The sequence below is a fragment of the Podarcis muralis genome, chromosome 9 (assembly GCF_964188315.1).
Source record: "Podarcis muralis chromosome 9, rPodMur119.hap1.1, whole genome shotgun sequence".
Taxonomy (NCBI): Eukaryota; Metazoa; Chordata; class Lepidosauria; order Squamata; family Lacertidae; genus Podarcis; species Podarcis muralis.
The window spans coordinates 28,833,465-28,860,810 of NC_135663.1; the positions used below are offsets into that span (position 1 = coordinate 28,833,465).

The 27,346-nt window shown below is 41.0% G+C and overlaps 1 protein-coding gene and 1 long non-coding RNA gene across 5 annotated transcripts in view; one reads left to right on the forward strand and one right to left on the reverse strand.

The window, feature by feature from the left end:
* The first annotated feature begins 12,973 nt into the window (after positions 1-12,973).
* LOC114603948 (uncharacterized) lies at positions 12,974-15,341 on the forward strand. The gene is made up of 2 exons (XR_003708188.2): positions 12,974-13,222; positions 15,148-15,341. It is a non-coding gene; the product is annotated as an uncharacterized LOC114603948 (long non-coding RNA).
* Positions 15,342-16,006: 665 nt separating this feature from the next.
* PRDM5 (PR/SET domain 5) overlaps positions 16,007-27,346 on the reverse strand; it is an 89,879-nt gene continuing 78,539 nt past the window's right edge. For all 4 annotated transcript variants that reach the window (XM_077933997.1, XM_077933998.1, XM_028743506.2 and 1 more), the window contains one exon: positions 16,007-17,603. In XM_077933997.1, the coding sequence (XP_077790123.1) occupies positions 17,439-17,603 (165 nt within the window). In that variant the 3' untranslated portion in view covers positions 16,007-17,438. The remainder of the gene's footprint in view (positions 17,604-27,346) is intronic.

Here is a 27,346-nt window from a genome sequence, read left to right on the forward strand (position 1 = left end):
CTTTTCAATGTTTTATTTGTTGTTTATGACTACTTTTGTTATGTTTGTAATTGTGTAATTTTTTATATGTTGTAAGCCGCCTTGAGCATGGTTTTAACTTTGGAAAGCCGGTGTACAAATAAAATGATTGAAAGATTGATGTTTCAGAATTGTAGTCTAATATAGCAATATAGCCACATTCATGTTGCTATCTCTCTCCCCCATCACAAATGTGAAGCTATATAAAATGTTTCTATAATTCATTTGCCAGATTTTTTTTATTCTTTGCAGGTGTGAAATGCTTTGCACTTGTAAAAATTATCTGCCACATGATAAGAAAAAGAGAGCATATATTACCTAGGGCTGGTCAAAGAGTTTGTGTAAATATTATTTACACCAACTGTTTCTGGTTAATGGAAATCCAGACTTTATATACAATCTTTTAAAATGTTTGGTGCTTCAATTTTACTGGAAGTAAGGGAAGGATAATTGATGCCAAATGCTCTTTTATTGTCTCCCACATGGCAGAATCAAGCTATTCAGTGGATCATTGAAGTGTGCCCAGGCATTGCGCCAGATCATCAGGAAGCAAGGTCATATGCGATGAACACACAGTGCTTGAAACAGAAATAGCATGTATCAGGACTTCGAAAAGGGCTTTCATTCCACTTTCATCAGATTAAATCAAGAAACTGGATTTTCATGGGGGGAGCTGAGCCTCCAAAATATATACAAATCTCTCTATCCTTGCAAAGAACACAAATGAGATTTATGAATATGCAGCACTAGATAACATGATTACAGGCTGGTATCATTTCAAAGAGCCTCCCAGCTCTTGTGTAAACCAAAGATTATCGCAAGCACCAGCTCAGCTATTTGATTCCCCGTGGAGCACTAATGTCATTTATACATGTCAGATTCCAGGAAGAACCTAGCCATTATAGAAGAAACTGTATCTTTTGCACCTTAACTACATCAACTCTTGTCATATTATTTTCGGGTCAGTAAATCCAGACCGGTAACCTATTATTCAGCTTTCACAAACATCTGCTTTGGAAAGCCAATGTTGAAAGATTGTAAGAAGGGAAAAAATGGCCACTATGCAATAGCCTAAGCAAGGATTTGGGAATAGAACATAAGAACCTGCTGAATTGGGCCCATGGTCCATCTAGTCCGGCATCTTCTTCTCACGGTGGCCAACCAGATGCCTGTGGCTAACCCACAAGCAGGATTTGAGAACAAGAGCCCCATCTGTGGTTTCCAGCAACTGGTTTTCAGAAGCATTACTGTCTCTGATCATGGAGGCAAAGAATAGCCACCATGGCTAGTAGCCATTGATAGTCCTCTCCTCCATGAATCTCTTTAATCTTCTTTTAAAGCCATCTAGGTTGGTGGCCGTCACTGCCTCCTTTGGGGACGCGTTCCATAGTTTGACTATGTGCTGCATGAAGATTTAGGTGCTTTCATGCTTCTATGAAGACATCTGTTCCACACTGATAATATGAAACTACTTTTGTGGTGTTAAGAGTTTTTTAGGCACCATGTGATGCATTTTCTGAATGACTGGGGATTTAGAATGAGTAGGTGGCATTTTGTTCCACCAATTGCTATTGTTTTCCTTCCACCAAAACACCCACAAAGGAATCTCCCAAGCAAAGTATTTATACGTTTGCCATGGTGTTCCATTTGCAACTCCAATTGCTCCAAAGGTTTTATGAATGGAGTCCATTTATCAATTCACCAAAGCCATTTGTCAGAACCATGTCACTTGTATAATTGTGACACCTTTCTCAATTACCAAGGCTTCGGGAAATGACAGTATACTGGAATGCACTGGGTGGTTGCATCTCAGCCCCCTAGCATTATACTGTGGCGTACAAAAGGTCCCATATTGTTTGCCATGCTCTGTAACATCTTGCTAAAGCCATTGAGAGTAGCTATTAAGGGATTCAGAGTATAGTGTTGTCAATATGCTGATGGCACCCAGCTCTACTTCACTGATGCATCTAAATCAGGTGTGGCTGTGCAATTCTTGGATCAGTGCCTGATAGCAGTGGAGGGATGGATGAGGGCTAACATTGCATGTTGACAAGGTAGATGCTCTGTGATCATTTCCTGATTCCAGGACTTAAGCAGTCTGCTTGTTCTGGGTGCTTCTCTGCATTCCTTCTGAAGGATCAGGTTTATATTGGGGTGGGGTGTTGGACGACCAGAGAGCCGCATTGGCCAAGGCTGCTTAATACCTTATGGCTGTTTTTGGACAGGGAGAGTCTGGCCATAGCACCCCCCAGGCACTGGTGACCTTGAAACTAGACTACTGTAATGCACTCTATGTGGAGCTTCCTTTGAAGTTGGTCCAGAAATTTCAGCTGATGCAAAATTCAGTCGCTACATTGTTGAGTGGTGCAACTTATCACAAGCATGCCACCTCTTTGCTAAAACTGCTGCACTGACTGCCCATAGGGTAAGAGACTGAATGTAGTATCTTATCAAGAGGTCCATTCTGCACAAGACAGGAATCAAGGCTTTCGTGTTGTAGCACCTACCCTTTGGAATTCCCTCCTGTTAAAATATCAGAAGGCAGTGTCTCTGCTCCCTTTTCAGCACCTACTGAAGACCTTCCCCTTGCAGCAAGTTTTCTAAGTAGAGATTTTTCTTAAACTGCATCTGTATTAGAATTGTTTTTAGGGGTTTCAACTGTTTTATTGCTTGTGTGTTTGCTAGCCTTGGGAGGAAGGATAGGGTATATATTGAAATAATATATTTTTTTAAAGGAATATGAACAAAACAACTTGGGATGCAGTTACCTGAGGGAGCACTTTCCCCCATACTAAGCTACCCACTCATTCAGATTTCAAAGAAGGCTGCCCTCATTTTTCCATAGCTTGCGGAAATTCATTTTGCAGAAACCAAGGAAAGGGCATTTTCTGAGCAGCAACCAGCCTTTGGAATCATCTCCCCTCTGAAACAAGGCAAGTGCCAAACTTGGTGGGTTTTTTGCTCCTGTTAAGGACTTGCCTTTTCACCCATGCATTTTTGCCAAGCTTTTACTGTGACTTACTGTGGATGTTGCATTTACTGTTTTCAATGTGTTAATTTTTATTTAGAATGCATTTATATTGTTGTGAACCAGCCTGGATTATTATTATTATTATTTCAAAATGATGCTTGTAGAGTTAATGATCTTGTAGAGTTTTTTGCTGAGATGCTTACAATGATTTGAATTGCTTTGAATGCTCTAGAATGCTGCACAAGTGGTCAAGATCATTCTTGACATTTGATTCTACATACAGGCTGCAATCCTATACACACTTACTTGGGAGTAAGTCACAAGAAACTCAGCTAGGCTGAGGACAGATGTGCACAGAATTGATTTGTTAGTCAAAGAGAGGCAATATATTGCTTCAAATAATTTTGTGGGTGTGGAGTGTCATTTTCTTCACCACAACTCTCTTTCCACAACCCCTAAAGCTAGTGATAATATATTATTGCTTTTAATTTCATTGCAGTTCCTGCTTCCCAGTCACAGGCGTTGTCAAACACTTGTCACTTTGCACTAAGGCAGCAGAAAACATTCAAAGCACATCTTGAATCCAATCAGCTTTCGCTGTTGAAAGGTTCTGCACACATGGACACAGGATATTTATACAGGTGCAAATTTTACAAATGTGCTGCTTCCTCACCCAGAAGGAAGCCATTAGGGTTCAGAAGGAGGAGGCCAGACTTACTCTTGCACACATAAGTGGGTTTCTTTTTAAAAAGAGAGGGGGGTGACATAATCCAGTCATAGCTGAGCACCTTAAAGATACAGTGATTTCAGTGGTAAAGTTAAGAGCATCAATGGGACTTCGCAGTGTTTGACTTTTGCTAGGTGGTGCCCAGCTTCTTTAGGGAAGGCTATGTAGTATTTTACGACAAAATTATAATCTGTAGCCTAGAAAAGTTGTTTTCTTGCTCTGTAGAATACAAAATAAATTTGGACCTTGTATTAGAACAGATGACATGTGTGTGTGTGTGTGTGTGTGTGTGTGTGTGTGTGTACACACAAACACTGCTTTTAATAGGAAAAACAGAAATGCTATTTTCTGTCTCATTTCTTACTTCTTTTACAAAATACATGTGGTTGTTGTACTCAGGTATGGCAAAACACGACAAATTATGACTCCAGTAAAGTCAGCGGCTGTTGTTCTATGAAGCTGAAGGTGTTGTCTGTTTACCTAACTATTCAATGTGTGCGTTCTTGCTGATAGTCTGTTTGTAGCCCCACCTCCCCCATCCTGATCAAAACATATGTGGGGATTTCATAATTTTGGGATAGACATTCTTAAAACTTTCAGACCCTCACTGTTTTCTCAGGGAAGACATTTATATTCAAGATCTATTTCTGTTTTGCATTTTTTTCTGTTTATCTAACCAAGTATGTCTGGATGTTTAAGTAAACAGAATGTTAGGGATTTGTCAGTTCTGGAAAATTAAAAAAAGACTTTATATTTTCAAGCAGGACATTTTGCTATGGAACAAACAGGTCTGGTAGGCCTCTGAAACACTTAAGCCCATTTAAATTTAATTCCATGATGTGAGATTAGCTGCTGCTTACAGCCACTGATCCAGTTATATCCTGCCTTTTTGGTGGTATTTGCATGTGTGTTAAATGCCACAAAAATATAGTGTGCGTATTCTATAAATGCAAAATTATTACATGAAACAGACTTTCAATGTTTATGAATGCATAGACTGGAAAAAGTTGCTCAGACACTTGATCTAATTTTCAGAAATGAAAATGATGTAATAATAATATTAGTTGTAAACACATTTTTAAAAAGAATAACCATAGAACCATTGCTAGCGAGTGATATTGGTTTGGGGGGAAAGCAAAACATGTGCAGCATATAGATATGAAGCCATGGATGGTACAAAATCCCCTCCAGGAAGCTTGTGGAGCCAATATCCCAGGAATTCCTTTTGAAGCTAGGAATGTTCAATAATACCCTTTTGTCTGGGGGCTTATAGCTCTAAATATCTCAGATTTAACTTAAGCAAAGAATAAAGATCACCCCTGCTAAAGGAACTCTTTCCATGTGATTTGGAAAGTGATGTCTGTCGTTTTGCCCACTATCCCTCCACAAAGGATGGGTGGAACAATAATGGCAGCCAATATGTCTGAGATTGGAAGAGCTAATGAATATGTGGAATGTGTCGTTCCCCTTTTGTGGCATGTTAGATGGGCTCATCCAGTTGTTGTTGTTGTTGTTATATTATTATTACATCATCATCATCATCATCATCATTTATAAAAGGTAAAGGTACCCCTGCCCGTACGGGCCAGTCTTGACAGACTCTAGGGTTGTGCGCCCATCTCACTTAAGAGGCCGGGGGCCAGCGCTGTCCGGAGACACTTCCGGGTCACGTGGCCAGCATGACATCGCTGCTCTGGCGAGCCAGAGCTGCACACGGAAACGCCGTTTACCTTCCCGCCAGTAAGCGGTCCCTATTTATCTACTTGCACCCGGGGGTGCTTTCGAACTGCTAGGTTGGCAGGCGCTGGGACCGAACAACGGGAGCGCACCCCGCCGCGAGGATTCAAACCGCCGACCTTTCGATCGGCAAGCCCTAGGCGCTGAGGCTTTTACCCACAGCGCCACCCGTGTCCCCATAAAGCTGGGTTTGCCCAGCCGCTCCGGGCGACTCCCAACAGATTAAAAACAGAATAAAACTTCAGATATTAAAAACTTCCCTAAGCAAAGGTTCTTCTCTCAGATAGTTCCATTCTGCAATAGGGCACAGTTTGAGCGGGCCTCCATGCTACTAGCATAAAGTTCAATTCAGTTCTGCATTTTGCTTTACCAACCCCCATTTGATTCTTACCAAGTGAGCAGTGCTGTTGCAATAGCCCCTTTTTACCCTTTAATATGGGTGCATCTGGACAAATGCTTAAGGGCTGTGACATTTGCACTCCACATATGGCCAAATATCTCAATGGAAAAGAGATCACAAGGCTCCAAAGGTCAGTAAGGTGCTTGCCAGTAAATACCTATCATAGTAACTCGCACTGTTATCCAACTGACTCCCAAATTGCTCTCCTTGACACTCCCTCCAGTTCAGCCCATGGTAAAAATTCCCACAATTTGGCAGTAAGGCAGCAAAGCAGTAACAAGGACACCCTGCCCAGCCTTGCACTCACTGCATTGCTGCTATTCCAGTGGCTAGACGTCACCCCCCCCCCCCAAAGTGCACTCCATTGCCACTCAAGGCCGATGGATGCCAACAGAAACAGACACCCGTTTTAATTTTTCATACTTATCCCCTGCCATTCAATTCAGCTAAAGAATTCCCATTTCAGTTACTGTTTTCATGCTCTTCTGTTTATTTTACCGATAGCCCACCTTCTATTAATTGACACCTTGCGTACCCGGAACCACTTATACTAGAGATTCCATGAACTTGACCCGGTTATTCAGGAGTTCCAGAGGATTAGCAACATTTGCGTTACATTCCTTTGAACTTCCTTTGAATAAAGGATGGGCTGCTAAACAGGAGTTAGTATTCTAGTAAAAGTAATGAAAAAGGTGGGCCAGGGATCTGCAAAAGTCATGTGAAACCAGATGGCAGCCTTCTGTTACAACAGGGAATTGCTGATGATAATGCCCAGGGCTCAGATCACTTTGGTATGCATTCATCTTGATTGTCTTATTCATTTCCAGTTGCTAAAGTGGCTTCGAATTCAATTATTGTTACCTCATTCTGACAGATCACAGAATAAAGCAGTTATGGTATTCTTCTGTATCTGCTTCTAAAACACACAGGAAGAGTCTGCATTTGAGTAACCATCTGATAGAATCATAGAATTGTATAGTTGGAAGAAACACCAAACTACAACTAATGCAGCAGCTAGACAGGTGACTGGGAGTGGCTGCCGGGACCACATAACACTGGTCCTGAAAGACCTGTACCAGTATGTTTCCGAGCACAATTCAAAGTATTGGTGCTGACCTTTAAAGCCCTTAATGGCCTCAGTCCAGTAACCTGAAGGAGCATCACCACCCCCATCGTTCAGCCCGGAGACTGAGGTCCACCTCCAAGGGCCTTCTGGAGATTCTCTCCCTGCGATAAGTGAGGTTACAGGGAACCAGACAAAGGGCCTTCTCAGTAGTTGCGCCCACCCTGTGGAACACCCGACCTTCAGATGTCAAGGAATTAAACAACTATCTGACATTTAGTAGACATCTGAAGGCAGCCCTGTTTAGGGAAGTTTTTAATATTCGATGTTTTATTGTGCTTTTGATATTCTGCTGGGAGCCACCCAGAGTGGCTGAGGAAACCCAACCAGATGGGCAGAGTATAAATAATAAATGATTATGATTATGATTATACAAAGGTCATCTAAAGCACCCCACCTCCAAAGCTCTTGGACCTGACATGGTATGTCTGGGACAAAAACCTGAATTATTCATTTCCAACAACAATTAGTTTGACAAATATGTGTTTGAGAAATCTGAGCTCTCTTCCCCTACTCTAAACAAATACAAATGACATTCAAGATTCATGCTGTACTTTATGAGCCTACTGAATCAAAGAGAAGTATGGCCAAATTGCTTTGCACTATAAATGCAGTTTTTTTTTTTAAAAAAAAAGTATGCATAAATTGTGTGTTAACACAGAACACTTGAGTCTCATAAGGCTGCTTTTATCTGCTGTTTCACAACACGATGGGCACTTGCAGACCAGCAAGTGCTGAGGTTTCATAACATGCAAATTATTGTCTGAATTGCATTTCAATCCAACATGATTTTTTTATTTAAAAAAAAAAATACAAAAAAGAACCACATTCACATACATTGTTAAAAGAGCCGCTGAGCGGGTAGCTCATGTGAATTCTCATGAGCAAATAACACATCCAGTTCAAATAACGAAAACAAAAAGATCCCTGCTGGATCACATCCACTGTGCCCATCAGTATCGTGTTTTCTGCAGTGGCCAATGAGATGCTTCTGAGAAGCCTACAAGCAGGATATAAAGGCTCTTATTCCCTACTGTGGTTGCTCCCAAAAGCAGCTATCCATAGATGTGCTGCCTCTGAAATCTGGCCCAATAACTTCATACCATTAAAAAGGGGCCTTGCAATGGACTGTTCAGCGGTTAGCGTGACAAGGATGGTACTCGCCAATTCATAATAATAATAATAATAATAATAATAATAATAATAATAATATCTTTATTGTCATTGCCCCCTCTCGGGGACAACGAAATTACTTGACTGCTCCATAAAAACACTAATTAAAACAATACAGTATAGTACAGCAAGGAAGATTAGATGACTTTCAAAGTCCAGGCATCCCATTCAGGGCCGAGATCGCTCTGGAGAAGAAGCTCTTCTTAAGACGGCTCGTTCTTGTCTTCATCATCCTGTATCTCCGTCCCGACGGCAGAAGCTTGATTCCGCACAGTTAATTCGGCGGTATGTTTTTCACTGTCGCTATCCTCTAATATGGTACAGTTGGAAATCAATTAAGCAAGGCAGCTATTAGCCACTAACATGCCAACGGATAGATTTTCCTCGGATACAGGAGATCCAGATTGCATCTCAAGAGGCACATTCATTAATGTCACTTGTTTGTCAGCAGTCTCCTATGATAAATGGGCAAGATCCTCCACATTTGGATACATCTTACATCACACACAGCCCTCTTTTCTTCCATCTGTTTTCATTGGTGTTGCAGACCAAACTGTTCCACTTCGTGTACATTGTCAGGCGGCAGCGGCGGGCTTTATTAACATGCTTCTTCATGAGCTCCAGTTAGAACAATACCGAAACCTTTAAGACTACCTAAGCGTGATGAAAATGAAGATGTAAAAAGAAGCAGCTGAAAGGATGATTGAGTGGAAATGCAATATGAGACACACGAGGAGGTAAGTCAAGTGAAGTGTGATGCAGTTACGGAAAAGCCCCTTTGCTCTTATGACTCATCCATTGAGAAAGTCTGTCACGCTGTCTTTCTGCACAGTGACCACATGCTTCGTCCTCAGTGGGCCAGGCAGTGAAAGGAGATCAAGGAAGCACTGGGAAACTCTAGGATTTTGACCTTCTGCAAGGCATTTTGAAGAACATGAATTTACCACAATTATGCCTAAATCATTGAGAAATGTGGAACATGAGCAGCATGCCCATTTCCTATCATATTTGAGGATAGGCTGTAAACTGGGCAAAGGCCTTTGATAACCGCCAAGCCACTACACTCCCTGCTGGCTACCACATCCTGGTTCCAAATGCCACCACGATTCATCTGCTGCTTGGTTTGGCTTCACATTTTTCAGCCTGAGACAAAGGACAAGATCATGGCCCCCGTCAGTATCATGTACAGAGGTGGACTCGGCAGGCAGCCAAGTCTTAGTTCAATGCTGGTGATGGGATAGCATCCTCCAGCACACCTGAAGCAGCAAGGCCAGATTAGACGGCCCAAAAGAGGCCATGTGGCGGAATAGCCATAGACAGCTACAGCTGTACCTGAACTATCAGTCTTTTGAAACAATTGCCTCATTCTACCTTTTATAGGGCAGGCCCTGCATGGCTGTTGTGCAGTTTTACACACTGCGATGCTGGACAACAGGAAGCACATTATCCCAGGCACAATCTCAACCATCAATAGGACGACACAGTTCTGGAAGCCTGGTTCATATTTTTCTGTAGTCAAGATTGAGAGAGCCTTCCAATGAACCATGTAGAAAATAGCAAGACAGAACAAAGTGTTCTATCAGGAATATACTACATCACCAAAACAATCACAGGCTTATTTTCAGCAAAGGCTTCTTGAAAGATGAATTGATAAGAGAACATTTTCTAATTAGGAAAATGAAGAATGATTTAAGTACTTTTGTAAATCATCCTAGTAGATGAACATAAAACATAATGAAACCATTCCTTTTTTTTCAGATGGGTACCCTAAAAGATGCAGCCTCAGGTATAAAATGCATTCATGAGGGGCAAGGGATCTATTCTTATGTATGTAAAAAAAGCCAAGGCTATGTAATGTGTATATATTTTCTAACTTCTTGAATGGAGCTTGAGCTGTGCTTATCAATTTAGTCACAAAATCAACAACAGCTGTGGATTCACCTACAGCAAATCAGAAAGAGAAGATATAAACCCAAGGAGCCATCTGTGATGCATTTTCTTTTTTCTTTTTTTGCTTCAGGGGGAAAGTATATTTTTGTGGTTCTGGTTTTTCTCAAAATGTTATCAAGGAGGGATAGTGGGTGGAGAAAGATCAGCCAAGGCCAGCTGCATTATCTAGCTTTGCTTTTTTCAATAAGCAAAGTCTGTTACCACAACCATTTGGAGCAAACACAGGAGCTACACAAGTCCAGCCTGGCCCTGCTCTGAACTGGTTTTGGGAAGACATGTATGACTACAGAGGTTCCTCCTTCTTTTTCACAGAGAACCACGACAGCCAATTTGACGGAGAAAGAAATGGCGTCCTTGTAGTCCTAAAGGTAGACTTAATATATCCTCTCCTGCTTTAATGAGCACCTAGCTCAAAACAAGGAAGTAAATACATATTGCAGGCCTTGACTTGAGTGTCCATGGAAGACTAAAAAGAATAATGAAAGCTATTACACGAACTCACATATAAAAACAAAGGAGTTGAAAATGCATTATCAGGCCTTGTTGAAATCATCTCCATTTCCAGAGAGAGGAAAAAGAAGAGGAATGTGAACTCTCATTTTTTCATTGCCGTGCAATGCAGGTGAGGTGCTGCTTCAAACACATCTTTGCCTTGGTCTCTCAGCTAACTTTCACACCTCAGGCCACCACAAGCTGGTTTTGCTTGACCCTTGACTCGGGCTTCACAATGAAATTCAGAAGGTCCTTTGAGGGCAGTGTGCTTTCAAGCTGCTGCCATATCCTGACTGAGGTGGTGTAGTAGACCCCTTTTAATTTCTTGCAGAGGAGGAGAATAAAGTTGCTAGCCTCTGGTAGCCGTGGCATTCACTAACATGAATCAGTTTTAAAGGAAAGTGAGAAGAATGATCACAAGACCCAGTTTCCCTGTGGACCTCTCCACTGGCCATTAAGCTCCAAGATATAAAAGGGCAGAAATTTTCATCACATTCCTTCCCACCACTGAAGGAGTTATTGACAGGAGAAAGAGTGCCTACACTGCACTCCTCCTTGGTTCCTCTTTCTAAAAACAGTCCATTTTAGAGCCAGCTACCTGTCGAATCTCCAGCCAGCCTCACTTAGATTTGCTTTTACTGAGCTGCATTTTCAAGCTATGCCTTCCACCATCTTAGATGGACAATATAACAGGGTACCATACAAAGACAGACTCTGTGTATGTGGGCAACTGCAAGTGGAAGACATCTTGCACTATTTGCTATATTGCCCACTATACATGGACCCAGGAGGCAATTTCTCACCTTACCATCCATGCAGGAAAGATGTCTCTCCCTGGCAGAGAAGGCCCTATGGCTTCTTAGTGATGTAAATGCTTCAGTGACTCATAAAGTCACCCTTTTTGCTTTGGCGGCCAAAAAGATCAGAAAGAAAACCCTGGACAATATAGCAGTGAACTGCAAGGGAGACAGAGATCTAAATAGAGACCATTATTTGTGGCACTACACCCCTTTTGCTTGTATTTATTTTTGATTCAGATCTGTCATGGCCAATGGCTAGTTCAATAAAGTTATTTGGATTGGATTGGATTGATTGGGGGAATCCAGGTTCAGTACAAGTGGTTGGAGAACAACCAGACCATGCATTCAGAGATATTAAAAGGGCAACACTCGTTGGACTATGCATGGTTCTGAACCCAAAGAAAGGTTCCAGGTTCAATCCCTGGAAATCTTGCTGAAACCATGGAGAGGTGGCTAAGACTGAGCTAAATGGGACAATGGTTTGACTTGGAATATTGGCAAATTGCTATGTTAAGATATAGAAGGACTGCCAGAACAAGATGATTACTGGACCTGAAAGATGATCCATTCTACAAAATACCTGCTACATATGTATACTGATATTATGATCACTAATGGATTGAGGCTTCTTTATTCTCATATGTTATATTTACAAGTTGTGGCATACATGCGACACAGAAAACAAAGGTAAAAACTCCCAACTCTGCCACCAGAATGTATCATTCCACTTATGGTTACTGCAACTTTTAAATTATTCTGTTCCCAAACAGATATATTTCAAGCTGCAATATTTGTCTGTTCAGTTTATTGGAAAAATAGAACTGAGAGAGTTAAAAGTGATCAAGGTCCACAGTAACCTGTTAATCCTGACAGAATGCTGCTACAGAACCTGCTTCAAATTTTCCTCCAGTTGTGTTTGAACAGCTGTTTAAACTGGAAATGAGATTGTGGATTTGAAAACACACAGCCTCTTTCCTCAGAGAAGAAAAACAATCCCATTATTCAAAAACCTTCTTTGAGGAAAGTCCACAGTCTCTGCCTACTGATTTTTGATCTTTGGATTTTTGCAAATAGTGCAGGCATATTTCCACTGTTCAGAATCCAAAGGGAATTTATAGCCCCCTGTCTCTCAGTATATAACTATAGTGTGGTATCCAATGTTAGTCAGACTCAGAGCAAACCCTGTGAAATCAATGGACTTAAAATTACCTGTCTGTCAATTTCATTGGGGCTCCTATATGACTAACTTGGACTATCACCCACAGATATGTCAATGTCACATGAACAAACTGAGCACCGTTTATTTAGTTAGTTCTTTCCACAGTGGACTCGTTTCTTAATTTTATTCAGTCCTTTCCTGAATGAACACTTTCCTTTTTGTGCCACTCGAGTACTTGTGGGCAGCACGTAAGAAAGACAACACTCCAAGCTGTAGCAGGGCCCTGCCACATAATAAAATACAGTTTTCTTTGAATAAAAATGTGAAGCCTCTGCACTTAAGCATTCACTGGTTTGCCTTATGAAGCAAGGCCTTCTCTCACACAGTGCTGCTCTTTCCAACACCCATTTGACAGTTGTTGTGGTGCTTGCTTGCTGGCACCTACTCAAGTCTCTTCAGCATCAGGAAACAGTTTTATTTTCCCAGGCCTTAACTCAGTGGCAGAACCCATCCTTTGCACACAGAAGAACTCAGGTTCATCTTCATGTAGGGCTGGGGAAAGAACCCTGTTTGAAATCCTGCTGAGATTCTCCCAGCCAGTGCAGATTAAAGCTGCATTAGATGAGCCAATAGTCTAACTTCTATAAGGCACCTTCCTAAATGTTGGCTGGGGTGAGTTTTTATCTTGTGGTTTTAGCTTATCTGTTTCAAATCTTGCTGTTTCTAATCCTACTATTTACTGCTTTTGATTTTATGTTACTAATTGCTTTGTCATGTGTTGCTGGCTGCCCTGAAAGCAATTCTTACTGGCAGGATATTTTTTAAAAAGAAAAGAAATGAGTGAATGAATGCATAAAATATCATGTTACCAATTATCCCATTAACTGTGCTGGACCAATGCTCTTGTAAAGGAATCAATTAAAGCGGGAAGTTATCCCGTTGCTGCTACAAAATTGTTATATGACGAGCCCTGCGTGTACCCAAGAGATTGTATTCAGTGTTAAGTCTGTAAAGAAGCTGTAGTTGTGTTTAAAATTATGAAAGATTTGGAGTACAAAAGTGCATAGTCTGTCATGGACGCAGTCCTATAAAGGAAGGATTCTCATCATCAAGTCTGCCACACTGACAGACGCTGCTTTCGGGCATTGATTGGTGTGATCATGGCACATTTTTCAGCTGCCTTGTTTGCACGAAACATTGCAGAGGCACAGTGACTGTAAACATGATCACAGCCGGTGATGTACTTCTTCCTCGATAACGGTTATATCCACAGAGCTACTTAAAGCATTTTGGAGAACTGGTCCTCAAAGGGACAAAAGAAACAGTGTGTCCTATGTTCCATAGATATGCACCCCTTTAAAAATGCTTCAGTTCAGTTCAGGCAAACTTAGTCATTTGCCTGGCTTCTTTCAGCTGCAGTCTCTGGTGTGGCCTCAGAACTTCACACACTATAAATCTCTTTGAAAGGAAATATGCATCAAATCAGTTCACTCAGTTGTCTCTCCATGTTAGCCATTTCCCCAAACATTAAATGCATCCAGGTTTTCACTTTGCCTCCTTCCTCTCCCCCATACTGTTGGTGCCTTGCTGATCTCAGGGTAGCTAATCTCATGCCAGAGCCAGATCACGAGGCATAGGAATGTAGTCTCACCTACTTCAGATAGAATCTGCGGTGGGAACTGGGAGTATCTGGGCTTCTCTCTATCTCTGTCATTCTAGGTGGCTGTTCCCTTCTTGTGTTCTTTTGTCGCTGAAGGGTGATGATAAGAGTTCATGTCATGCAAAGTCTCTGAGCTCACTTTTTTGTAACCCGAGACATAACCAAGGGTTAACCATCACCTCAATTGCCTGAAAGATGAATGTCACATGAGCAGAACTAACAAGAAACAGGGAAAGTGACACTTAATGTGTCACTTAACACTCAATACTGCATTAACTACTGAGTTGTAAGACGTGGGGGAGGAAGAGAGAAAAGTGCCCTTGTTTGCTTCTCCTACATTTGAAATTAAAAGACCAAGTAAAAAAGGGGGCATTTTGATTTGCAATAAATTCTCATTCATGAAGGTGACCTTCTCATGACAGAAAGTGGGGGAAACTTTGACTATGCCAAAGGCATCCCTGCCTTATTAAACCACATCTGGGAGCATACCTTCGACCTCCAGCATCATTTAATGAAATAGAGAGGACAATAAAGGAACATCAAACCAGACTCTGCCACAAATTCAATGATAACAGGTTAGAACTTAATGAGAGAGGCCTGGCCACCACCTAAGCCAAAGTGTGTAAGTTGTCCTAGGAGTACTTGCAGGGTTGTTAATTTATGGTAAACCAGAATTTCCCTTTGGAATTGGCCATCTCTAGGGTATTAGAAAGGTTCCTCCCGAATGCTGCCTCTATGGAGGAGTGGCCAGCCTTGGAATAATCAGTGCAGGGGTAGTGGTGTCCTTCTACTAGCTCCAGCCAACATGGCCAATGGTCATGGATGATAGGAGTTATAGTCCACAATATCTAGAGAGCATCACATTGGCTACCATTGGTTTAGTGGGAAATTATCAAAGAAAACCCCACTGAAGGATTTTGTGTTCTTTTTCTTTCAGAGTCTATGAGTTGTACTACCTCCAGTATCAAGAGGCTGCATGCCTCTGAGCACCAGTCAGAAGATTGCTATGGTCCTCATGTCCTGCTGGTGCTCTTCCCACCAGCATACGGTTGACCATTATGAGAACGTGATGCTGAATTAATTGGGCATAGCATCTTTCTTATATTCTTAAATAAACCTTTTTAAAGCATTTGTCAATTACACTTTTAATTAGTGATGCATACTCTTTGTGGAATGTCTGGATTGTGTGTAAGTGTTTGTTTCTTGTGATTTTTATTTCCACGTTTACAAAATACACACGTTTTACTGTAAGAGCGACTTATGCAGTATACAATATGCAATCTCTTCATTTCTCTGACTTTCTGTCTGAATAGTCCATTTCGTTGTGTTCATTGTACAGCTGCAGAACTGATACTTCAGGCTTCACGGAGCTCCATGGCTTTGCACTAGCAAAACTGATTGGACTATTCTTGACACAGCCATATGCTTGAGTGAGTGATAACTGCTAAATACAAATGACATGATTCAATAAAGTCAGTTACTATAAGCCTTTTAAACTAGAAATCCCATGTGTGCCTGTCAGTGCAATTGACAGCTGAAAGTTCGTTTATGAAGATCTCAAACTAGACTTGACAGAACAATGAATCTCAAATTACATCTACACAGAAGCAGCAACTTGTAAAATATGTCTGACCTACCTTACAGTAGTCTATATCACTTACAGAAGGGACACAAAAAATACCTCCTGATTGTGTCTGTGACAGCTCAAAAATCTTTTGTAGCCTATTTGTTGGTGCACAAGCAGCAAACTCCAAAGAGGAAGCTGTAGTAGTGTAGACAAAACCGTTGAAAGAATATCAAGCTAGAACCAAATTTATTAAAAAACTTTTGTTTCCTACAAAAATGACACCTTGGTGCATTATTTGCTTCCTTGAACATTAACTGGCTTATCCAAGTAAGAGAATTTACAGGCTTTCCATTAATAATTATGACAAACTACTTGCTGAAAAAGTAATGTAGTTAGCAAATTATTCATAACCCAGTCTTGGCCTTTATAATAATAATGTATAAAAAAAGAATATGAATGACAGATTCATTGCACAAGCCTAACTCTAAACTCCGCAGAATTCCATGGGGTAAAAATTCTTCCTAGCAATTTAATTACATGTTCCTTGACTTAATCAGATGTTGAATACCATTCTGAGATTTTGTTTCCTCTGGCGCTGGCATTTACAAATATTGCATTAGTGCTAACGTAGCATTTCAACAAAAATTACTCACATTGCTTGCTTTTGATTTGCCTTCCACAATAGCAACCCAAAGTAATAAACCATGCTGAAGCAGTTGAGACAGCACGTCCCCAGATCTCATTCTCCACAGCACAGGGCCACTTGAAAAATATTCTAGTATTTCAATATCAGTTCTGAATTTAATCAAAACATGTATAAACCAGAATAAACTTTGCTTGCAAGAGCCATGCTGGTTAACAGAATTGAAGTCAATTTACCGGGTTAATAAAAATCTAGCCACTATTATAATATTACTAAAGCGTAATAAAGTGCTGCACAGACTTAGCAATCTCTCAGTTACCAGTACAGGGTACTTACTTTATTGTCCTAGGGTGACATTTGCTGAGGTCCCAATGCTTTCTATGGAACCTAATCATGTGTAATTATGAGGTGGATTAAGGTAATTCAAAGCACCATCCTCAATATGTAAAATTTCAAACTAGATTGTGAGAATGTCTAAGGAATGAGATACAGTGAGTTTATACTATTATTTCAGAGGACAGCAACTTACTGATTGTTTCCTTAGAGAAAGCAACTGTTTCCCCATATCCTGGCAACAAAACATTTACACCCTGTGCAGTGCAAAGCTAAGCATGTCTACTCAGAAGTGAGCAGACTGGAATTTACACCCAGTAAGTGTGCTTTGGATTGCAGTTTTAGTTACCGGTAACTATCTACTTCAGAGCATTTAGATAGAGCATTTAGAAAGAACTCTTACCTATAACAGAATGGCGATGGCTTTGGGTGACAATTTGCCCTTCTAAAATGGTCCTAAAAATCCACCCACAGTATGTAAACGTATGTTGATTCTAGCCTCATGTAATTTAGGGTACCCTTTTTCTTTTTTGTCTGAACAGAAATACAAGACACCATGAAAAAAGTGATTATGTGAACACATTAGAGTTTTGTGTGTGTGTCTTGTGTTCACTAATCAGGTGAGAAGTCTGGAGTTTATACTCCTACAAAGGAAACACTAGACACTCTTTCGTGCAAGCCAAAATTAGCTGTCAGTTTCTCCATGGACATTTTCCATGTGTACTTTGAGGTAGTCGTTTCTTGTAAACTTTTTGTGGCATAGCTGGCATTCCGCCATGGGGCGATTGGGATTGTGAGTCAGTTTGTGCCGGATCAGCATTTTCTTCAGGCTGAACGACAAGTCACAAACCTAAAGCAATGATAAAAAGACAAAAAGGAAACCAGTGGATTGTTGATGATTCAGAAGAATATTTTACAAGTAGACATTTGGGCACCCAACATTAGGCACAACCCAGATTAAGCAATAGGGTAACATTATCCACCATTTCTGAACCAGGGATATGCTGGTTACTTAATTAATCTTTTATCTAATCATATAAGAAGGCTTTAGTTGTATCTCTGGATTGCACCACTGTAGAGCCGCCTCCTTTTTTTCCTGGAGAACACAGCAAGGCTGTGTGGATTTATGAGATCACACAGTTTGGATATAAAGAAGGTAACCACTCCTTCACTATTTTGCTGCTCATCCTCTCTAACGTTAAGCAAGTGACTATCTCTCATCCTCAACTAGTGAGAAAACTAGTACAGCAATGCATGGACGAAAAATCATCACTCCACAAGCCAGTAACCAAGGGTGGACCAATAGCAACCACAGAATAAGACCAAGCCAGCCATAGTTGCCTCTACTGTCTTTACTGAAACACTTAAAAACTTGGTAAGTTGCTCATCTGTGTTCACTAAGAGAAGTATGAAGAACAGGAAGTGGAAGTCACTTCCACTAGGCTTGACAACATTTGAACTGGCCCTGAAGTTGTCCTTTGAAAAGTATTTGATCTTCAGCATGAGCAGATGGTCATATTTACCTCCATACTGCTGATTTCTGTATCTCAAACCTCGGATAAAGAGAGAGAACAAGGCTAGGCTGTTATTTTTCTGGACAGTTGGTAGCAATATCTGTACTTCCTGCTCCCTCCCAAAGTAATTTTCTGGTCTAAGGGTTTAATTCAACAATAATATAACTACTTGTGCTTATGGACTGCATGAGAAGTAAAACCCAGGTGAGGCTGATGTTTGAACAGTGTCTCCCTACTAGGGAGTTAAGCAGTGTTCTATCTTCCCAAGGATATCTGGTATTATTCATTGTGCAAGCAAAAACAATACAATGGCATGTTGAATGAGAAAACATACAACACATCCTGACTGCTGAGTTTTTCTCTGTAAGACCAATGATTAATGAACTGCTTTTCATAACCCTTTGGAAACAGTACCAGCATACTTCTGTCAAGGTATAAGAATGCTGGATCAGCATCATTTACAGGTATAATTTTAAGGAGTGTCATTTAAACACTGGAAGAAAAGAGTATTTGCCCTAAAAGGAATTTGTCTCAGAAACTCTTATTCTTTCCTCACTATGTTCAATGACAGGCACTGTCCAATGGTCAGTTCTGCTCCAAACGGGCCTATTTTAGTAGATTACGAGTTCGAATATAGAGGCTTAATGCATTCCCAGTTATCAGAAGACCTAAGGATAAGTGCAATGCAATCAGATGATCATTACCCACATCTAGGAAAAGCAGTTGTGTGCAACCTCTACAGTGCACCATTAAATTAAACAACCACAGACCCAAGTATTCCCTGTGACCAGACTGGAATTTTCAAAATGGCTAGGGCTTTTTCTCTTTAATAGGTGTCAAGGGCTGGGGAAGAACAAGCAACGAGACAAATACTCTATCTCCTAATGCTTAACACACTACTGCAAAGGGCCGGAGAAGGCAAGGCACTATTGCAGCTCCATACTGTAATGGCTCCTTCTGCCATGCAAATGGCAGTACCCATATTAGTCTTTTACAGCAAAAACAAGACTTAAGACTTTCAGGTAAATTCATACTTTTAACTAGCTCTGCTTGGAACAAACTAGTTTTAATGACGGCAAGAAGATGGAAGATCCAGTGCACTGTGAATCGTCTCTATGGAAATGAGGACGATCACCATAGAATCTTGGAATTGGGACCCAATGGTCACCCAGTCCAGTTGCCTGCAATGGGTGTGGAACTTGTGGCTCTCCAGGTGTTGCTGGACTACAGCTCCCATCATCTGTGATCCTTCGCCTTAACAGCTAATGGCAGTTAGAGGCCAACAACATCTGGAGGGACAGATGTTCCCAACCCTGATTTATAGCATGCAATAGACATTACAGTCCCATACCCTTTAGCAAAATCAGTTCCTATTTTTTTTCAAAAAAAATTGGATCCTATTTTTGCCTTTTGGATCCTATTTTTGTCTTGTACAAAGGTTGGTAGTGTGATATAACGTAATTCTCTTAAGTGTGCATGTGGGATGTTTGTGTGGATGCAGCTTGCCATTAATGTACAGGCATGTAAATAGACGTGCATGAATGCTAAGGCAGCGTGCAGCGTGCAGCCAAACATTTTACAGACTGCAGCAGCTGTACTGTATTTTGAACTGCTGATAAAGATATAATTAAAACAAAACACAAGTTAAACAAAAGAACAGGCAGTGTCTTGGCTCCTAAATCAGTGAAGGGCAGGCAATTTCAGAGTAAACAAATACAGCTGGGTGAGTAGAGCCTTCAGCAATGTGTGATAATAGGCACAGGCACTGATCCTTACTGTGGAGTACACGGGAAATGACATGTCCCTATTTTCACCTGGGATATGTTGAAGGGCCTGCAGTCTCTGCCTTCTCTGTGTTATTATAACATGGCCAAATGGAATCATGTGGACCACTGGACCACACTGATTAAATACTGACTGTGACTTTTGCACACTTAAATGGCAAGTATAAAATGCCTCTTTTACCAAAATCATGAAACCTCTAACAGATGTAGATGCTGCAAATAAACACATTTAACCCAGTAAGTACTACCGATGACCACATTTGCATGAATGTATATGTTTATGCAGCATCATAGACACATCGTTCATCTTCCTGGAAATAAATTCTAGGAATATCATCTTCAGCAGATGTGCTGTGTCAAATTCTGCTACCAGTAAGTAGTTCTTAATGAGTCTCAATCATACAAGTGATGACAGTTTAACAATGGCACATTATCTTTGCAAAATGAGAAGAATAAACTGCTTACAGATGCACACTTAATACCTATCCCTCGCTGAGCAGTAAATTCTTCTTGATATGCTATAACTGTAACATTTCAAAAGCCTGCAAATAAATAAAGAAGTGTGCACTGCCAAGGTTAAAACAAAACAAAGAAACAGTACAAAGAGTTTGCAAAGTGATAGCTGAAATGCATGGAGAAAATTATAAGATGGGTTGCCTCAAACAGGAAAGGTGAGTCATGCAAAATACAACTTTTCTGTGACATTCTGAAAAGCTGAAGTTTGAAAGCAGTTTTTTATTAGCTGAGATGCTGTTCTCGATTCTAGAATCTAGCATCAAAAGCTGAAAGTAAAGGCTTTTGAAACATGCTGAGAAAGAATTTAATGTAGCTAATTTAATGTTAAATGCGTTTAAATGTCTAGTGTGAGAATTTAAATGGGCAGTTTAAGTATATGTATGCTAAATGCTGGACAGAACAAGGAAGCATCTCAGTATGAGAAATGTACATTTAGAGTTGAATTGCACATTCAGAAATATCACATGGCGTAGCCTTTCCTTGCACTGTACCAGTTCAGACAGCAAGCTGAGGATCAGATGTTTGAATGATCATCCTCCCAATGCAAAAATCTTTTGTGAAGGGAAAGGGTTCTAGTCTTTGGCCAGGTGTGTCAGCTTCCCCCAGTTTTGAAATATGTCATACTTAGAAGTGGCTCATTGGCTGGAGCTACATTCCCGGTAGATAGGCTGCTATTGCTTCTCAGGAAGGAGGGGCCAAGGCAGCAGTGTAAATGCAACAGCAAAATCAAAGTTTGACCTCCCTGCCATCTCTTCTCTCTAAGTAAGCAACCCACCTGCCAGGAAGCTAGTGCAATGGCTCTGCCTAGGGCTGGCCCAATACATTTTGTCACCTGAAGCAAACAGTTCCCCATGTCCACCAGGGAAGAAGGGTTAAGTGTAGATCTACATCAGGAACAAGGGGGTGGGATAAAGATCTACATTAGACACAAGGGTGGGGGGAGACCAGCAGGGCCTCCTACTCCCCAAGAGGCCACTGTAGAGGTGGCATTGGGGTTGAGGGATGCCAAGGAGATGGCAGATCCTGTCTCCAAGGAGCATATCACAGCTGTCGCTGCTACCACAGCAGCAGCAGTAGGCAATGCATTCCTTGGAGGCTGGATCTGCTGCCCCTGTGGATCTCGCTGCCTGAAGTTGTTGCTTCACCTTGCTTCGTGGGTGGGCCAGCCCTGTTTCCCTGTAGCATGGAAACTGGAAGAAGAAGAAGTGTTTGGACTTGATATCCCACCTTTCACCCCCCTTAAGGAGTCTCAAAGCGGCTAACAATCTCCTTTCCCATCCTCCCCAACAACAAACACTCTGTGAGGTGAGCGAGGCTGAGAGACTTCAAAGAAGTGTGACTTGCCCAAGGTCACCCAGCAGCTGCATGTGGAGGAGCGGGGAAGTGAACCCGGTTCCCCAGATTACGAGTCCACCGCTCTTAACCACTACACCACGCTGGCTCTACACCACGTTGGAAGGGGAAGAGGAGCAGAAAATATATTTTTTTAATGCCCTATGGGGTCTTCTGTCCAAGAAGCATGTTTAAAAATGTGGTGGAAGAAGGATACAGAGGCACCTCAATGGAGAGATGAAACATACATACACAATGTGGTGATGTCACCAAAAACAGCAACCCTGGGTGAATTCTACTGAAACCCCTAACACTGAGTAATACCTAGAATTACCTCATAGATTGCTGCTATCGTATCTACATGCCCCATAGGACATTCTTGGCAGATATGCCAAGATGTGGAAATGTTCCATGTGTGGCGGTAATAGATTATCCTGCCTCTAAGGCATGTTGTATGCTACAGCAGCTGGTGCAAGCAGAAAATTCATCATGGGGATGCCTTTTTCAGTGGCATCCCTGTGGGCAGTGCAAGGTCTGTTATATTACCAAAGGGGCTGGTGCACATTTTGATTCTTAAAGCACTATAAATGCAGCCTATGCATGTTGAGTCCTTTAAGAATCAAATATTTTCAAGCAAAAAGCTAGTATTTGCTCAGTCATACGCACAACCTTTATTTGAACAAACCTATTTTTTATACCAGTTTTTTTTTAAAAAAAATATCCTGCCAGTATTCAACAAGGTTTTACTCAGAGTAGTCTCATTGAAATTAATGAACATGACTAGGTTAGGTCTGTTAATTTCAATTATGAAATTATGTATGTATTTCAATTATGAAATACAGTGGTACCTCAGGTTACATACGCTTCAGGTTACATACTCCGCTACCCCAGAAATAGTGCCTCAGGTTAAGAACTTTGCTTCAGGATGAGAACAGAAATCATGCAGTGGCGGTGCAGCGGCAGCAAGAGGCCCCATTAGCTAAAGTGGTGATTCAGGTTAAGAACAGTTTCAGGTTAAGAACGGACCTCCAAAGCGAATTAAGTACTTAACCTGAGGTACCACTGTACTGTCCATCAGATCTCAGTTGTTACTGACAGTGGTACTGTTCAGGCTTTTGAAAACTTATTGTAAACCAAACAAAATATGGAACAACTAATGAAATTTAAATGAGATATTCATCCATGCCCCTGCCAACATTAATTAGGCATTTAATTGGTGATATTTTTTATGATCTGCTTTGCAAATAGTCTAATAAAAACCAGCAATTCAGTTCCATGATCGTAAAGCATATTACAGTTAAACGTACAATATTTCTAGCTAACGTTAGGATTACACACACACAGGACACTTTTCTTGCTACTGCAGTTTTGTGCAATCTTATACATGCCTGCACAGAACTACATCCTGCTGAGTTCAATGGCTTTTATTTGTAGGTAAGTGTGCACAGGGCAAAAACGTTGCAATGGCTCAAGTCAGCCTTCATGCCAAATCATGATCTTTGCAGACCATAGTTCAGAATCCACACCATGAATTGAGATTCCAGACCTAGGGTTGTATTCCAAATCAGTCATACTCAGAGCAGACCCACTGAAATTAACGAACATGGCTACCTAAGGTTCATTAATTTGAATGTGTTTGAGTAAACTTTGGTGTTCCTCTGCTTCAGTTATGATCTATTCATAAATTCAGTACCATCTGCATGGTGCAACAACCTTTTAAGGCACAGCAATAGCCCTAGCAGTGGTTTGTCCATGATGAATTGAGGCTGTGGTTTGCAAATCAGCTTTGGTTCAAACATAATGCCAATGCCTGGTTTGGCTTTGCAAATCATGGTTTTGCATTATTCTGAACGCAACCAATATTTTAATCTGGGTAGACATTATAGAAGCTAGTATGAAAAGGCGGGGGGGGGGGGGGGGCAAAACGAAAAACAAAACACACACAGTCTCCACACACTGCATTTGGATGAGAATGGAAAAAAGCAGAGTGGGAAAGAATTGCCCCTACATTTAATTGTCATTATAGAAGGAAAGGGATATTTACATTTTAAAAGGATCTTTTTCCTAATGCACAGGAGTCTCGGTGCTTTGTTACTGCAGAATTCTCCTGAGGCACATAAAAGTGTTTTACTCCAATAAGCGAAACTTGAGCTCGTTTAAATCTTTGTCACTAAAGGCATTTCTCAATGCTAATTGCTGAATTAATATTAACAACAGAAACGCCTCATGTTACCTGTGGTGTCTGTTTCTCACAGAATTATGCTAGTTGCTAGAGTTCAGTGAACCTTTCAGATTCTCTTACAAATCAGTGGAAATAGAAAAAAGTTAATAATAATCTCACTGGGCCGTTAAATCTCTGAATGTGGAATGAGAACATGTCCAGATAATGGCAACAAAGATGGTGAGGGACCTGGAGACTATGAAGAAAAGTTGAAGGAGGTAGGTGCGCCATGCATGGAGAAGAGACAATTAAGAGGTCACCTGATAACTATCTTCAGATATTTGGTTGACACTTAGCAGATGGAGCAAATTTGCTCACCCTAGGCTTGAGCTGCTTGTCAGTGAGGTCACCCAATGTCTTGGCGAGAAGCCAGTGGTCAGTGTGTTGGCATGTGATCCAAAGTAGTAGGTCCAAATTAGCATTGTTCAACCTTGGGTCCCCAGATGTTGCTAGTCTACAGCTCACATCATCCCCAACCAACTTAGCCAATGGTCAAGGGTGATGTGAGTTGTAGTCCAACAACATGTGGAGACTCAAAGTTGAAGAGCACTGGTCCAAAAGACAAGAAAGGGGATTTCAACTAAAGTTAGGAAGCACGTCTTGAAATTATAAGCTATTTGACGGTATGAGCTGGATCAGACTGCCTTAGTGGCAGAGACTGATGGCCAACTATCAGAAATGCCTTAACAGCGGATTTCATGCATCTACAAAGGGTTGAACTACATGACTTTGAGACCTTTTCCAACTCGTATGATTCTGTGGATTGAGCAAATATATGCTGTCCCTGGTGAGTATGCAAGTACACAAATACTTCAGTTTGTGAGGTCCATATTGAGGACAGGGTATGTTTTGCTTACCCTGTGGCTAGCAAGCTGTGGAAAGATAAATGATTGCACTATACAGTAGATGGAGAAGAGACTTCAGCAGTAATGTGTAATAGTAGGTGGGTAAATGATGAACTGGCCATGATCCTTATGGTGCAATACTATGCATATTCACTCAGAAGTAAGTCCCATTGTGCTCAATGAGATTTACTCCCAGCCAGTTGTGCATAGGATTTCAGCCACAATGTGAAAGTGGAGATGTCAGCAGTACACAAAAGCATGCCTACGAAATGCTTGAGAGTATGCAGTCTGTCCCTGTTCTAAGTTCTCCATGCTCATCTGAGCATGAAATCCTTGTCAAGAAAGCATGTGATCAAATGATCTAGGCAGAATCTTGAATAAAACTGGCATGCAGGCAGATATCCTCTCTAGCCAAAATTCTAGATAAAACTCATATTAACACAAATGAAATTTATTGCAGAGAAAAAAGGAATGTCTTCTCCTTCTCAGACTGCTACAGGTACTGCTCCTCCCTATGTGTTTAGGCATCTTTTAAAAGTACCATCTTTTGTGACGCTAGATCATCACCATTAGATTAAGAACCTAGTAGAATTAAACTCCAGAGAATGGTACTTTAAGAATTCTTTATCCCTTTAGACAATTACTCAAAGGGGAAAAAGGAATGACCAAAAATGTAAAGCCACTATTCTAATTTTTTTATGCTAACATTTCTAATGAAACCAAGCATTTTTACTAGGTATTTTAAGAGCCGTGAACTTGGCATTAATTTTCTCTAGCTGACATCACTTCCCTAACCAGAAGGAAACAGGGTCAAACAAAAAAAGATGTGGTCTCAGAAACATTTCCCTAAATAGACATTCTAGATGTGTACATGGAGTCTACACATGTAATTATGGACACTAACATTAGGAAAAATTGCTATGGGGAAAATGACACAGACATTGCAAGCAGTTTGGAAACTAAAGCTTGCAGTGCTACTTATTTAAAGGACCAAACTGGACATTATGAGAAATGCATGACTGTATTTCAGGTATTCGTGTGTTTTTAAATATAATTAAAGAGCAATGTCAATAAGAGGGAGATCAGACACCAATGGCAGCTTCTAATGGCAGTGGGAATACCAGCTTCAGGGGTGGCAATTTTCAACAGAACCTTAGTGTGGGATGAAAGGGTTAGCATGCCAGGTTGAACTAGGAGACCTCAAGGTTGGTACCACTGTGGTGGGAAGGTAAATTGCATTTCCGTGTGCTCTGGTTTCCGTCACAGTGTTCCGTTGCACCAGAAGCAGTTTAGTCATGCTGGCCAATGACCTGGAAAGCTGTCTGTGGACAAACGCTGGGTCCCTCGACCTGAAAGCAAGATGAGTGCCACAACCCCATAATCCACCTGTGACGGGACTTAACCATCCAGGGGTGCTTTACCTTTACCTAGGTTGGTATTTAAATGTTTAAAAAGCCGTATGCATTTACGCATCTCATATATCATCTATTTTGTTCTTTACTCGGGTGTAAGCTCTATACAACACAATGTTGCTTATTTTGCATACATTTGCCTAGGAGTAAGTCCCACAGAACTCAATGGAGTTTCTTGTTAAAGGATAACTATAGGGTTATGCTGTTAATATGTCTTGCAGTGCAATAAAATAAATTATAATCCTAGACCAGTTAACCACCAAGTCTAAACTGTCAAAAGAGCAGACACTCTAAACAAAACAGAGGAATTGCTAATGGTGCAAAAACAATTCTTAAATGATGAGGATAGCTCAGTTGGTAGAGCATGAGGGCTGTGGGTTGAAGCCCCACGATGGGCAAAAGATTCCTGCTTTGCCTAAATGATTCTTTTAGTCCCTTCCAACTCTATGATTCAATGTACACCATACAATCAGTAAACACACTAGGATGTCCTTAGCAAAGCAAGCAACAAAAAGCAAAGCAAATATAGTGGTACCTTGGGTTAAAAACGCTTCAGGTTACAGACTCTACTAACCCAGAAATAGTACCTCAGGTTAAGAACTTTGCTTCAGGATGAGAATAGAAATTGTGCAGTGGCAGCAGGAGGTCCCATTAGCTAAAGTGGTACCTCAGGTTAAGAACAGTTTCAGGTTAAGAACAGACCTCCAGAACGAATTAAGTTCTTAACCCGAGGTACCACTGTAATAACAACAACAACAACAATTGTCTGAGTGAAATTTCACTAGCTACTCCATCTTTAATTAATCAAAGATTGAGAAAAACTGACAACCTTGTATGCAAATGTTTTTTGAACATATATTTACTCAGAAGTAAGTCTCATTCAGTTAGACTTACTCACAGGTAAGTGTGCAGCAGCAGTTGGTGGGAAGTACAGGCAGAGAAGTGTTGCTCACCTGGCTTCCCAACACT